This window comes from Octopus sinensis, linkage group LG10 (genome assembly GCF_006345805.1).
Source record: "Octopus sinensis linkage group LG10, ASM634580v1, whole genome shotgun sequence".
Lineage (NCBI taxonomy): Eukaryota > Metazoa > Mollusca > Cephalopoda > Octopoda > Octopodidae > Octopus > Octopus sinensis.
Window position 1 is genome coordinate 64,881,290 of NC_043006.1, and position 16,068 is coordinate 64,897,357.

The 16,068-nt window shown below is 33.9% G+C and overlaps 1 protein-coding gene across 5 annotated transcripts in view; it reads right to left on the minus strand.

Moving 5' to 3' along the window:
* Positions 1 to 16,068, minus strand: part of LOC115216544 (dnaJ homolog subfamily B member 6) — a 52,776-nt gene that overhangs the window by 23,754 nt on the left and 12,954 nt on the right. For 4 of the 5 annotated variants that reach the window (XM_029786000.2, XM_029786002.2, XM_029785998.2 and 1 more), the window contains exon 2: positions 3,996 to 4,101. In XM_029786000.2, the coding sequence (XP_029641860.1) occupies positions 3,996 to 4,063 (68 nt within the window). In that variant the 5' untranslated portion in view covers positions 4,064 to 4,101. Of the gene's footprint in view, positions 1 to 3,995; positions 4,102 to 15,432; positions 15,511 to 16,068 lie in introns of those variants that run through there. The other variant, XM_036506737.1, reaches the window with a different exon arrangement.

The window sequence follows — 16,068 nt, forward strand, 5'->3', positions numbered from 1 at the left end:
AGATGTAAGAGAGTGCTTCCTGAATAGGATAGCAATCCATCTCAGGTAACTTTACTGGATGGTCTGGCACCTATTCTTGAGTGATAGATGAACTGAGGTATGTAACTAAATATACAATAAAACACCTGCCATGGATTTGAATTCAAAACTTATGGTCGTCAAATCTTTCTTTACCCTAAACCAGTGATTCCTAAGGTGGGGCGTACGCCCCACTGGTGGGGCCTGAGAAAATTCAGGTGGGGCGCGGGGCATAGACGTGGGCTGTGAAAATATTTGTACATGACGAGCGGTCATCGCGGGCACAACCTTAGATTTACATGTACTTGTAAATGTGAGTGGACATGGAAAAAGGTGGGGCGTAAAAACTTTTGCTATGAAAAAGTGGGGCGCCGGGAAAAAAGGTTGGGAAACACTGCCCTAAACCATAAAAATGTACTTTTTATCAGTGACAAGTTAGAAATATATTGAAGTTATTCTTCCCTAGTATTCATATATTTTAATTTTTAAGTTATGAACCAGCTGAGCTATTTGGAAAAAGAAGTATTCAACAACTAATCAACCACATTACATGTTACAAACAACCTAAAAAAACAGAACTCTATTCTCCTTTCATTGTTAAAAGCATTCAAATGATTATATGTAAATATATGAAACTATAGCAACATATATCAAAACAATTAAGATACAGTTGGCTTTGCTAAGATCTGAATGAAGAATGTAAAGGATTGGAAATATTAATTCAGTTAGTGTCCTCAGTGGGATGATAGGTAACGGTGATGGGATTAAGGATTAAATCTTACCTACAAGAGACTATACATATGCTGTACATACACTCGCTTGCTTGCTTAAAGAGACCTAAGACTAGCTGAGGACATCCTAAATGTAAGCCCAAAATTCATTGAGCAGAAGAGATGCATGCCCAATAAAAAGTTTCTGTAAAGGTTTCCATTTGAAATAACAGTTTATGTTTAGAAAAAGTTATTTCTGGTGTGTGTACTTTTTAGGTGAAAGTTCATAAATTCACAATTCCAAATCTTTTGTATTAAAGGTGAGAATTTTAACTGAATTTTTTTTAGTGAACTAAATTGCAAGGTCAAATTCAGTTTTTACACTTGTTAATCACAAACGTAGGTTTTTTTTTAAATACAAATTTAGACATTTCATTTTGTCTGACCAATTGTTTTTACAGCTCCATGCACTTATATAAAATTAGGAATTGTTAACCAGTAGCTATGACTTGTAGTCACTATCTGCATTAACAATGAACTTCTATCTGGGTAATCAAGTATCCTTACTTCATACTATTGCATCATCTTTCAGTGTTGGCCATGATTAAGGCATTGGTTTCTGTTTCTCAGAAAGTTACACACCCATACTATACAACATTGACTGCAACAGTCATGTTTCAACTTGTAACCAGGTAGTTAATAATCCTAACCAATAGTCACAATAGCTGTGATGGTGAAGAGCTAGATTTAATTATCAAATGTGCATGCATGTGTGATGTCCTTTTTTCCTTTGGACAAGTTGAAAATAGACAAAAATCTATTCAGCAACCTGCAGTTTTGGTTATTTTGGCCTGAGGTCAGTATATATAAAAAAAAAACATTAAGACTTAAGGATTGTAATCTTCAACTGCATGGTGACCACAGGTGGTGGCAGAGAAAGAAAAAGTACTCAGTACATGTAAAGTGGTTGGCATTTGAAAGGGCATTTAGTTGTTGAAACCTTGCCAAAGACACTGGAGCATGATGCAGTTCTTGGGCTCACTGAGTCCTGCCAAACTGTTCAACCCATGCCAGCATGGAACATGGACTTGAAATGATGAATACTTCGATACTTCTATACATACAAAAACACATGATGATATACACAACTTCCTAGATGGCATTCTAAATTTTTCAAGTTTTATAAAATTTCCAAGTGGCAAACATTGATCTTTCATAAATCAAAGTTGTGATAAAATTATATAACCAGTGCAGAATTAAATCAATAGTAAATTTTAAAATAAACCTCCATGTAGATTGGTTTTAGTTTGTACTTAAAGATCATTGCCACTTGCTTTTACACAAGGGGTCAAAGCATGTGAATGTTTTTTTCTTTTTAGGCAGTGTTAATAAATACAGAGCTTAGTTTTGGAATCTCATGGAAACTTCAAATGTTGTAGTGCAATACTAAGAAGTTCTTTAGTAATTAAAAAGCTGGAATACAAGCCATGAGGTACCAATGTGTCTCAAGAAACCCAAAAGATGAAAAGATAAAAAATCCACAACTTGGCAACTGCTGTTGACAAGATGCAAACATCATCATATATAGTCACCCAACCCATGTGAACATGGAATGGTAGATGTAAGGTAATATTTCCTCGTAACTAGGCAGGTTTTCATAGAAGATTGGCAACAAAAGACAGTGCTTGTATAATGGTAACACTGATGCGATGTCAAAGGAAGGTGACAGTGATATACACAGGACAGGCTTCTTTCAGTTTGTCTACCAAATCTACTCACAAAGATTTGGCTGGCTGGAGGCGAAAACAAAAGACAATTGCTCTAGGTACCATGCAGTAGGATTGAACTTGGAACCATGAAGTTGGAAAGCAAATATTTTACCATACAGCCATGCCTTTACACACACACACTTAAAGTATAAGATATGGTTTCAGAAAATTCTGTGGTTATCACAAAGCTCCACTTAAGTATAGTAATCCAATACAAAGAAGAGTAATGTAGAGCACCTATGCAGATGAAATCCAGAAGATCTGATTGATGAAATTATTTCATGAGGAGTATATAAACAGAGTCAGGAGGTACATGTAGTGAATATATATTCATTTAACCATGTGACATCTTTAAGATTACAGCCGTTTCACAACCTTCTTCATGTAGTATCAATTTCAGTGTGAAAGAAATTATGCTCAACTGTTTGTATTAATATGCATGCTCAGCATTATACAATACAATTGTATATTCACATATCCATGCTTGTAAAGAAAGCAGCAAGCTCATCAAATCACCAGAATTTCACGACAAGCTTTGTATAGTTTCCATTAACCAAATTCATTCATAAATGCTACAGTAAAGACAAGGAAGCTCACTATTACTAATCACAGAATTTTATAAAGTGTGCTGATGTTTCATGCATACAATCTAGGTTCCATCCAAAGAAAGGTCACTTGACCAAACCAACTGTCAAAGTCCATCACTACAACCACTAGTTTACAGACAAATTGTCTGACTTTTCTATTAACTATCATAGAGGTCTTTGCTTATCAGAGCTGGCTACTCCTGTCACATTAACTCCAGCAAGGTTATACTTCAAACAACAAGCAGCTCAATAGCTGGAAATGTTTGGAGGATGCACACAAATGGCACTATTTTTATGACAGTGACTTCCCAAGTAATTTGCATGTCACAAGATACATATCGTAGGTACTCTATAGTTTCTGTCTACCATATTTTACTCAAAGCCAACCTGTGGTATAGAAAGCACCAGCTAATAATGGTCATACAGTTGTAACAAAATCAAAACCATATGATTTTGAACAGTTTAACTATACACACAAAGCCATAGCCGTTGCTGGCAAGTGAGGTAGCATGTACCAAGCATTCACTAATAATTTTAGGTGCCTATGTAATTGTGAAACAGGTACCCTTCTGTTGACATAATGGAGCATCAAGTGGCAGTTGGAAGAAAGAAAGCTGCACCAATATAAGAGCAGTATTCATTTCCAGTTGAGCACATTGGATCAATGTGAAATGAAGCACTTTGTTCAAAGACAATGCCTGGTCTGAAAAATCAAACTCATGATTGTGAGCCCAACATCCTAATCACTTAGCCATGTGCAATTGCAGTATATGTGTAAAGTTAGCTTTACAGAATACAATTGAGTGATTACATTTATGATAGAATTTTTTTTTTTACCGAAAATGCATAACTATCAAACCTTTTTTTTTTTTCATTACTAAGGTTAACCTGAGAACAAAAAAAATACTTACGCTTTTTTTATTTCCGCATCAGTGGCATTGTTGTTTACACCAAGTACTTTGTAATAATCAACAGTCATTTTAGGAGATCTCTGCTGAAAACAAACAAGCAGTCAATCTACAAAAGACAAAACAATTTAACATTTACTAGTTTTTACATGAAGTTCAAGGAAATATGCATTAAATAGGAAAAAAAAATTCTATAAAAGTAGCATCCGTTGTTTGTAAGAAATCAAAGTTGTGGCTTGATGAGCCTCATTATATTTCTTATTCTTCAGAGAATTCCTTGAAATACCTATCTGAAAAGGTCAAACATTCTATCAAGTTTAACAAGAAATCCTAAACTATGCAACAGAATACGAAATGTTTTCCTTGTAATATTTTATAATTTAATAAACATCCAATGATAGAAATGTCATAAAAAAAAACGAAACAAAAATGAAAACAATTATCACGGTAGAATGTCAGTTGACAAGATGTGTAAGCAGCAGTGTTTTATTGTTTGTAAGTTATCAATACAAATTTGTGTGTTATTGCAATCTAGTCAGTCATTTTTATTAAAGACAGTATTTAAAATATTAGAAGTCTATTTCTAAAAGGTATACAATTATCCAACAACTCTTGAATAATAAACTTATGCCAACAATCATTATTTTAATACCTACTTTCCTATGCTTGCATGGGTCAGACAGAATTTGAAGCTTATCTTCTATGGTGGTATACCCTTCCTATTGCCAACCCATACCTGTTTCTAACGTCAAATAGCTGCTGTCCCGTCTGGGAAGAGTACAGCTGTCACCTGAATCAAAGATTGCTCCACCGTCTTCCTTTAACAAGGAAGAAAGGGTTTGTTTCCTTGTTGTGATTGCTATGGTGAAAGAGGCAGTATGGAAGACCCAAATGAAAGGAGTAACAACAGGCATCTTCATCTCCAGCCGGGGCTTGGTGAGTTTCCTCATTTTCTATCTTAAAAGGAAAATACAGCTGGAGAAGAGATGTTTGTCATCTGTTATATATATATAACTAAAGACGGAAGGGTGTAGTACAAATGTTGAGTATGAATGACCATATGCAAGTGTAAACCATGAAGGAAAATTAAAAGGTTTCAGTGGTGGAACAGTGCTTGTGGGGGGTCGGAGCCAACCCCCTGCCCCACTTCATTGTGCTATTTTCTATTGTTTGTCTAACATACACATTATGTTAGTCATAAATTTTTTAATCTTCATTTTATGTAAAATTCATACGTTTTTATAGACCCGTGTTTTTGTACTGTCCCCTCTCTGTTGGCCCCCAGTGGGCAATAAAGGTAATATTTTCCCATGACCAGACACGTTTTTCTGTAAGATTGGAAATGATACTAGTTGTTTGATGGTGTAGCTTATTTTCTACTGATGCACAAAGTCAAAACAAGGTATCTTTCAGTTTATCAGAGCCACTCACTAGGCTTTGGTCAGTTTGATGCTAAGGTGCTACACACTGGGGCTGAACCCAAAACTATATAGCCAAGAAGCAAATCTAACTATACAGCCATATTCATTGTATTACTGCTAAGCATTTCGCCCAGTGTGCTAATGTTTCTGCCAGCTTGCCGCCTTTTATATCCCACCTTTGAAAAGATTACCCACTGAAAAAGTTGTGTGCTGCTTCATTTTTCAGCCTATCCAATATACATTTATCAAATAGGTTCTATTAAAGCAGCAATAATTCCAGAAGTAAAACAAGTTCATAATGAAATTTAAATGAGAAAATAACAGAAGCCAACGGTCTCTAAATTCTAGTTTCTAATTAATCCTGCTTAACGAAATAAGAGTCCAAAAGTCAGCACTGGATGAGATTTAGATTAAAATAACTCCAATCTGCTTAGCTACATAATAAATAATTAGATTTTCAATCATGCAAGAAATTTAGATCTATCCATGGTGATAAAAAAGGAAATTAGGTGTCTATGACTATGTCTCTTTACATACACACATGCATTTGATATTTCATGTTGGCAGCAGTTGAACAGGTTTCACTGTTAGATACCCTTGTTTAACCAACCCTTTTAGCTATCTCTTATGACATGCAAGAACATGGGGCATTTATTATAAAAATTGAAATATTTCCTCTTCAATTTGGTCTTAGAGCAATAGAAATTTTTATCTTTACTGTGAATTACTTCCAAATTAAAAATTTCTTGAAAACTTTTCAAATAAGAAATGAGAATAATGTACAAATAATTAAGTAGGTGATAAACATAGTGAAGATTATAATTATGGGCAAATCAGAAAGATTAGAAGCTAAAGATTTAATAAAACTAATGACATGTCTAGTAGTGCATCTAAGTGGAAGATTAAAGAACACTTGCAGCTTGTATTAGACTAATGAAAAGCAGACTTAGTGACAATGATACATGTTTAAGCAAGTCTGTGGGAAGAGAATAAAATAAGTTGGGGAAAACTTGCTTCTGGCTGCAGTTAAAAATAGAGAACACTGCTTATTTTCATTGTACGGCTCCAGAGAGAGTTACTACCATCTGATATTTTACTGTTGTTCGACCACTGGATGAGAATGGGGTCAGACAACTATAGATAGCATTACATAACTTGATGCTGATGCTAATTTTTCAAGAGCCATAATACAATGAAAAATCTAATTTTTTTTAAATCTTATAATTGCCCTCACCAACTTGTAAAAGTGATTGGATACTTTTGAAGAACATGAAATAAAATAAAACCCTCAGTTGCAGAGAGGAAAAACCTGTAGTCAATGGATCTTTTGCAGATGTTGCTAGTATATAAAACGACTTGGTCATTTAGAGAAATTGTGCATCTTTTAGGCATTATAGCAAAGCATGAACAAGAAACTTGTGTGCAGCATAAATGCTTTCTTTTGTTTGTGTTGTGAACAACGTTATTCTAATTATTCAAAATATCTACCAGAGGGATCATGAGGACTATGAGTACAGCTGCCTTCAAATTGAACCCCCCCTCCCCCCCAAAAAAAACAGCAAACAGGTTTTCTTGAAATTGATGAAACAATATCCATACTAATTGATAGAACAGAAATAAAATATTGTGGGAATTCATGTATTTTATGGAATAAATTGCAACAATGCTTTTATATGATCTTCAATGTCACATCTGTTAAAGAACCGAAAGTTTTTGTATGGAGGAAAAAGTAGCCAACAACATTCCAACTGCTTATTCATTCGTTGATATTCCAATTAGATAAAACAATTTACACAACAAACTTTCATATTAGAAAACCAGTGATAAGAAAATATCTGAAGGAGTACTTAAACTGCATTTGAAAAAGTATACACTGGTTTACCAATAATAAAAAAAGTACAGTAAATAAAATTTGACCCGAGTAATGAACAAAAATGTCAATACAACCTCTTCACTTCAAAGATAGAAACTAATAAATAGCTTTGTTATATTTTTAATATAAATATGGAAATTGGAAACTAATTATGAAGCTTATAACTTAATTTTTTTTTTTAGTTTTCTGTATTAATTCTATTATAATTTGTTACACAGTATTTTCACTCTAGTAAACTAATAAAAAAAGTTTTACTTAAGTTTATCTCTGGTACATTTCCTTTATAAAGAGGTAACACTGCTCTTTGCAAATAACAGATCCTTTTCTTATACAAATAGCAATAATTCAAAATTCTGCAACATTAAGCAGTTCTGAAGCCAGAAATTGCTGGCACAATTATATTTACATGGTAAACCAACAGAACTTACAAAAGTAAACAATGCGATATTAGGCACAGAGAAGAAAGAAACAAAAATGAAATAATGACACTAAAACTGAGAGATTAGAAAAATGTCAGATTGGGGAAAATGAATGCTCGATTAATAAACATAACCAAAGAAGGAACTGCAGAATAGAATAAAACTAAATCAATAGATGCTGCATCAGCTTATTCTAACGCAACAGATAACATTCAATACGGAGAGTATGTAAATTAAAATGTTTTTTTACTAGAAGAAAAAAATCATCACCCAAGCAGGAAATAACAGCTGTTTAGGAGAGAGAAAGAAAAAAAGATGACTAATTTAGAAGTCTGTGAGAATCATACTAATAAGGGCAACAACCAACCATTAATGGGAAGCTCCAACATTCCAGTGAGGTTTACCCACCAGCAGAAGTATAAACACTCACTATAAAGAGCCAAACCAGTCTAGGACAGAGAGAGAGAGAAAAGAAAAGAAAAAGAGAATAATTTGGAAGAAGGCAAGTCAGGTGAGGTAGTGTTAAGAAATGAAGAATATTAATTGCAAATACCTACTTACCACTTATCTGAATGATCCCTAAGTTTTAAACGAAACAATAGCATCCCACTTTTTAAAAGAATCCCATATAGGAAAATACTTTAAGCAGTCCTGAAGTGACTGGCTGCCACACCAAAATACTGAAATAGAATCCTTATCTGTGGAGGAAGATTAGAATAGTGAGGCATTTGTAAGAACAGTGTGAGTTGTGCTAGCTGCCTGATTCACACCTACAACTAAAAGCTGTTAAATGCCTTGAATCATTCCAGTTAAAGCTAGTTTTATAGCTAAAAACAGATTGAAAGGATAAAAAGAAACAAGTCTGCCAGCTAAAACATATACACCTCACCTATATAGCAACACAAAATATTTTTGTTTTTCAAAAAACAAAATAATTCCACCTACACTCAATAAAAGAGTGATAGCGTATTTTTATTGGACACAGATTTGTTAGAATTTATATTATTTGACTAATGAAATTACATATTTAAGTAAATGACAACAAAGAGAAAAAAAATGTTAGAAAAGCTAATGCAATATAATGATATACATTTGCCTCCAATAAACATATTTCCTTGTTTACAACAGGTGTAAACAAGGATATTAAAAATCAAATATGTGAAATTACTCTGAAAAAACTAGGATGAAATGAAGCATGTAAAACCCATGGCTACAGCTAAGCAGAGATTTTGATATCGCACAAAACCATGTTCACATGGTCCAAGCTAAAGAGTAGTGCAACCAGAGGCCAAATATTGTCAATGACTTGATATGTATAAGTGTCAACCAGCTAATTATTGGTATTATTAAGATTGTTCAGCTCAGACTGAACTCATTTTACCTGGACAGTGAAGGTCACTCTCAGAAGCTGTTCAGACAAACTTCAAAGAATTACCAATGAGAAGAAAGGAGAGGGAGACCAAAATGGTTTCCGATTTAGACACATTTGACTATTCGACTGGTATTTATTTTTTAGACTCCAAAGGGATAAAGGGAAAGCTGACCTCAGTGGGATTTTCATTCAGAACAAAGAGCCATAAGAAATACATGGTATTTTGACTGATGATCTAATTTTGGTAAATAATAATTTCAAACTGTATTTTTAATCAATTTTAATTTAAGCTAATTTGTAAATTATGTACACTGTGTCAATTGGAAACACTATCAATGATTCTGTAAACAATATCAGATTTCTTAAACCAGAATGGTACCAGAGATTAAGAGGAAAGATATAATATCTCTCTAAAAGTATAATTGAAGAGATTTAGAATGAAAAGAGAAACAAATGCATGGTTTACCAATAACTTACTGTAGCAACACAGGACTTAATATATCATTAGAGGGCCACTCATATAGTATTTATTCTGAGTACCAATAGAGAAGATAAATTAGATAGCACCACTATAACATAAATACTATGCAACTGTCATCAAATTAACTTTGCAACATACATAACTGACTCCAGAAGACATCCTTCATGCTTCAGATAAGCAACATATGACTTCATAAAGGCAAGGTCCAAGTTTAGACTTGAAACTTTTTTTTCTTCAGATAAAGTTTTAAGTGTGTAATGGCTGTTAATCTTGTAATTTCATGTCTCCAACTGTCAGGAGATAAATTGGACCGTTGCTTATAAAATGTAAACTATGTCAGTTAGCAGCAGAAATGCCAAGCAGTTCAAAGCGGTTTAACAATAAGGAAAACCACTATAAATTTCACCTAGCTTTAGCATTTGTAATAAATATTGATGCTGCTTTTATATCAGTCACCACCAAGAAAACATTTTTGGAACATCTGATCAATAACTGAAGGGCAACTAATGGATGTTATGCAGTTATTTTGTTATACAGAAGTGTAGAGGTATCTAATGAGTAAATCATGAACTAAGGTAATAATTCAATAGCCATGGAACAATTCTCAATAGTAATCATTCATTAATAAAAAGGACATCCAGCAGCCAATAACTATTAAACCAACAAAGAAGCCTTTGTGTAGTTCAAATGCCATCTATAGCAACCAAATCCCTACATCACATCCTATTATGTGTGTGTGTATAAAATACAGTCCAAGATACAGTTTTGACAGTGTCGTTAGGGGATCTAACCCCATTATCTCTTAATTTTGGGAACCAGCCCTAGATAGATACAAAGGCTCCTAACTAGATTGCCTTCAACCATAGAGCTGATCTGGGACTAAACAAGGATAACTTACATTTACAAACTGTAAGTTGAGGTAATTCTGATTTGAACAAGGCAAGCAGTTATGATGATAACAATGACGTTAGTAGTTAAACATCCAAGCACCTTAATATCAGAAATAAAGCTCATGTGGTGATCTACATAAACCAATATTACCATATGCATATATTGTTAACATGATTCTGAAATAGTGCCCACAAATTTTGTAGCAGTCATTGTATTTTTCAAGCCATTCTAAAACGAATGAGTAAAGAAATTCAACAAACTACAGTTCTGGGAGTCAACCATTGTATTCTGTTTGGAGATTGTTCACAAATGTGTAAAATAATAATTAAAAGATATTAGTATAAGTTATGGTGAAATGAGACAAGGCTGGTGAGAAGTGTACTGGGCCTGAAGAAGAGCTGTACTCCTTATCAGTTCAGAGAAAGAAAGAAAAAAACAAACACAATGGCTATTAGCAGCCAAAGGACAGAAAGGAAAAAGTGTATGTGAAACAGTGTATGGAAAATGCTGGAGAGTGAATCTGTCAATTAGCCAGTGTGTTCTCTGAGACAAAAGTATATTGTTCACTCAAGTCTGCCTTAATTAAGTTAATAATGGTATCCAACTGTACAACTTAGTGGAAGGGGAGGGGTGACTGAAACATGGGTAAGATAAGTGAAAAAAAACAACAACTAGGAATTGAAACCAGGTTCCAAACTCCCCACTAATTTTATTTTGACTGTAACACAGCATTATTTACAAATTTAAAATGAGGAGTGAAGCAATTCAAAAAGAGATTAGTATAATTGTAGAACTAGAATATCAATCAGAATGTAAAATTAACCAAGAGATATTTACTACAAATATACCAGAAATCTGTGTAGGAAAAAACAATTATCAGAGATTAAACATGCACCTTGATAAAAAGTTTTGCGTGAAGAGGAATAAAAATAAAATATATTAAAAAGATAAATGGAAAAGCATAAAGAATATGTAAAACAGAGGTTACAAAGATCAAGAATAACAGCTGATAGATGATATTCCAATATGCAAACAAAATTCACCAAACTATGACTGGCTTTTAGTATGGTTACTATCAAATCAACAATTCATGGTCACAAAATGAAGAAAGTAAATAACATTGCCTTTTTTTTTTATATTTGCGTCAGTGCAAGTGTTTGCTTAATTTTTCTTTTTTTCATATAAACAAGAGAATTTGTATGTTTGTAATACTGGTAGTTGGTTTAAAATAGTTTTGAAAGTAGAGAAAAAATGCCAAGCTGACGTCTAAGTTCCAGGACACTGCTATGTATATAACTTAGGCAGTTTCCTTGAGATACAGTTATTTTAGGATTTTAATTGAATATTATGGTGAATAACATAGTAAAAAGAGGTTGATGGTTAGTCATCATTAAATATAGAGTCCAACATATGAAAGAAAATGAAAATATTCACCTTGCCAGCTGGCTAAGATGATATACTACCATTGGGATTGGTGAATACTGAAAGAAGTAGATGTGCAGAAACTGACTGGGGTGTACTTAACAAAATACTACTACCACTGGGGAATTTTTTTTATACAGTTCTTTAAACTTCTTGGCTGTTATTGAGAAAACAATATGAATCTACATATTATTCCACTTATAACATTAACTCCAGTTTTTTTTTTAATGAGAAAGTTTTAACAGTCTAATACCACAATGTAACATTTTCAGACCATAATAATAATGATTTAAAAAGAGAGAGAGAGAGAGAGAGATTAGGTTTCTGTTGCTAAATTTGAAGACATAACTAACAATGGTACAGCATCATAGTGGCAGTTATTGAAATCATCACATAGCAGCTGACCTTCCAATAAACAAGGAAAACAGCTTTTTTGATTTTACAATTGCTAAGTGGCAGATAGCTGCAAGTTGAACTCAGAAAGCACAGAGCTGGAACAGATACTGCAAAGCACTGTCCAAAGAACTAACAATTCTGCCAATCCAAAAGTAAGATACTTTATAAACCCTGAAAGGATGAAAGGCAAAGTTGACCTTGAGAGGAAGTTAAAATCAGGGTTCAGCAAGCTGAAACAAATATTGAAACATTTCAATGTTCTAACATCTCTGCCAATCTGCTGCCTAAAATCACACATACAGGAGTGGCTGTGTAGTAAGAAGCTTGCTTCCCAACCACATGATTCTGGGTTCAGTCCCACTGCATAGCACCTTGGGCAAGTGTCTACTATAGTCTTGGGCCAAACCAAAGTCTTGAGTGGATTTGATAGATGGAAACTGAAAGGAGCCTTATGTATGTATGTGTGTGTGTGTTTACACCTCACCACCTGACAACTGATGTTGGTGTGTTTACGTCCTAATAACTTAGTGGTTCAGCAAAAGAGACTAATAGAATAAATACCAGGCTCAAAGAATAAGTCATGCAGTGCTCCAGCACGGCCACAGTAAAATGACTGAAATAAGTAAAAGAATAAAATAAGAAATTTGTTGATTTGAAACTAAACCAGCAATACGAAATGTGTACCCTTTGAAAAAGTATGACTGCAGAAAGACACCATAGAAGTATTGGACAGGCACAAAGAACAGCACAATCTTCAAATAAAAACCACCTTTTAAATGCAAATATACAAAACAAAAAACAGAGATGTTTTGTATAAAATAGCAAATGTGATAGGTGACACTGCTTAATTATGATATACTTGAAACTAATAAAACCAAAACGTTTTTAAATGATTAGAATTAAAACAGATGGTGGCATAGCCGTAGAGCTGAAAAATACTTTGAAATCACATTGTTCCAGGTTCAAGTACACAGTATTTTGAACATTTGCGTCTTCTATTACGGCATCGGAATTCGATAGCTAGAAATTGTGCAGAAGCCTATCATCGTGCAACTTTAAATGGCAAAGAAACAACAAAAAGATATTTATTATGAAGTACATGAATTATCTGAGTTATTTCATAGTGTTATGTACAGAAAAAAGGAATTAGCTAATTAACTGTTCAAAATACACTAAAAAAAAAAAAAACTATAGTAAACAAAAAATCAAGTGATCTTAGAACTTTACCAATGCAAGTAAAACTAGAGTATTTTGTGACAGTTGAACAACAAACTAGATACAAAATTAACTAGGATTGGAAATTGTTTCCAAATATTGAACCCCTTATACATGAAATTGCATGAATAGCAACAACTAATGTATATGCCTACCTTCTGAAGACAGTTTCATGTTAAAAGAAGTCCCCTTTAAACAACCCAACTCCAGGTTGCACTGTGTACTTGCCAATGGGCAGCTTAATTTTTCCCAAACATCCATTTTAAATATCATATGTAGACACGTTAAAAACAGCCATCATCATCATCATCATTGTTTAGCGTCCGCTTTCCATGCTAGCATGGGTTGGACGGTTCAACTAGGGTCTGGGAAGCCAGAAGGCTGCACCAGGCCCAGTCTGATCTGGCAATGTTTCTACGGCTGGATGCCCTTCTTAATGCCAACCACTCCATGAGTGTAGTGGGTGCTTTTTACGTGCCAGACGAGGCTGGCAAACGGCCACGATCGGATGGTGCTTTTTACATGACACCGGCACAGGGGGCCAGGCAAGGCTGGCAACGGCCGTGAACGGATGGTGCTTTTTACGTGCCACTGGCACATTGTTCTTAAATCACAACCAGCTGATCCAGTGAATGTGATGCAAGAATACAGGAACCAAATCACTGGATGTCAATGCTGTAGCAAGTATTGTTAAAAATAGCAACTAGTTCTATTTTAAATTCCATCCATGTGTCGCAATACAGTACTTGGAGATTGGGTAGCTCCACCAGTAGCATTTAAAACTGAATCAGTAGTTTAACTCTTGAATACCAACCTACCTGAAGTTGCCCCGATTCTGATAAAAATGTCTTATTTTAAAATGATGTAATTTAAAACCTATCAAATTTTCACCTTAATTTATGTTCCAAACACCAGCTTAATAATGTCAAAGCTATTTTACTAAACTTTTCATTTTCAAAATTAATTAAAACAAAGGTATATTTCAACATAAATAAGTTAAAAGGTTACCATATTAATATTAAACAGGGATAGAACACACAGGGTCAAAAAAAGATTTAAAGAAAAAACAAAATCACAATTCTATTTGAAAACACTGAACTAATTTTTACTCTCTTCAGAAAAAAAATGTTGAAAGCAAGTGCTAATTCTGAAACCCAGACGAGTTTTTAAAATTTTTTATCTATCTTTTTTATATAGAAAATCAGATGAAAAACTGTGTGACAAAATATTACCCCACCACTAGCCGCCCTCTAAAAAAATGCCTTATGCCTAATTTCCAAGTTTAAAAATCCATGTGCATATTATATATGAATATGGTGTGTATGTGTGTGTACATGCATGTGACTACTTATATAGCTTCTGGCAGGGATGTAAACATCAGAAGATGAGAACATTTAGTGAGGTCCCTTGCAATTTTGTTCAGCACAAAGTCAAACACTACTCACACAGCTAGAAATGCAGTGTATCAGTAATTGATCCTTTGGAAACTTGGATCTAATGATACTTATTGTTCAATTTTGATAGAAAATAAAACTAAATCTATAAACCAGAGAGAGAGAGTATAGAAGTAGTACCAGTTTGTTATAAAACCAGAAGTGCATTCAGCAGTTCAAAGATTAAGTAAAACAACAGTAAACCAAGTAAGACCAGGTGGAATAACTACAGGGATAATTAGCATAATTAACTTGGGTTTCATTAAAATGAAATGAAGAAAAAAAGGAAAAAAAAGCATTAGCAGCTTCTAGAGACTTGTTTGGCTCCAGTAGGTCTATCACGAAAAGTCTTCCAACCAGGATCAACTCATACAGATAGGTTGGAACAGTTCCTGTAGATATACAGGACCACCATCATGTACATATACACAAAGTGTACCTAAAACTAATCCACTAACATTTACTGTCAAATTCTCAGTAAAACTTGACTCCATTCCTGGAATCCACTCACCATTACCTTTATAAACTCAAAATGCTGACAAGCATACTACTTTTTAAATTGCCACCTATATAATGTACAAAAGCAACACTTCTACAATGCATTACTTCCTGATCAGAATATAATGATCCACCCTATCACCCACTCATTAGCTATCTATAAAACTTTCTCCATGAAACCTAGTTTTACACAATTATGACATTCTATAGTCTGATGCATTATGTCATAGTGTTTGCAGAATGACAAGGACTTCAGTTTCATATAAAATCCCTTGAAACCTGTTTTCACAACATACACATGAAGACTTGGTAAAAAGATGCAAAGCATAATTGGAGCAATCATGCATACCACATTTGACCAACAAATTAAAAATTGTACACTGCATTAGACAGATCGCAAACTATGCCAGTTCCACTTGTATCCCTCCATCCTGTACACAAAGCACAAAAGTACAAATATCACACTGCACATCACTGACCATCTACACAACAAAATAACAAAAGACCACCTGGAAATACAAGGAGTATATTTTATTGCTGTAGGAAGCTTCAATGTCAATAATGTGTCGCTGTATAAAAATCCTCCCCCAAAACATTAAAACATATACACAAGACTCCTAGATCATGACAACATCTTGAAACAACAGTTATGTTC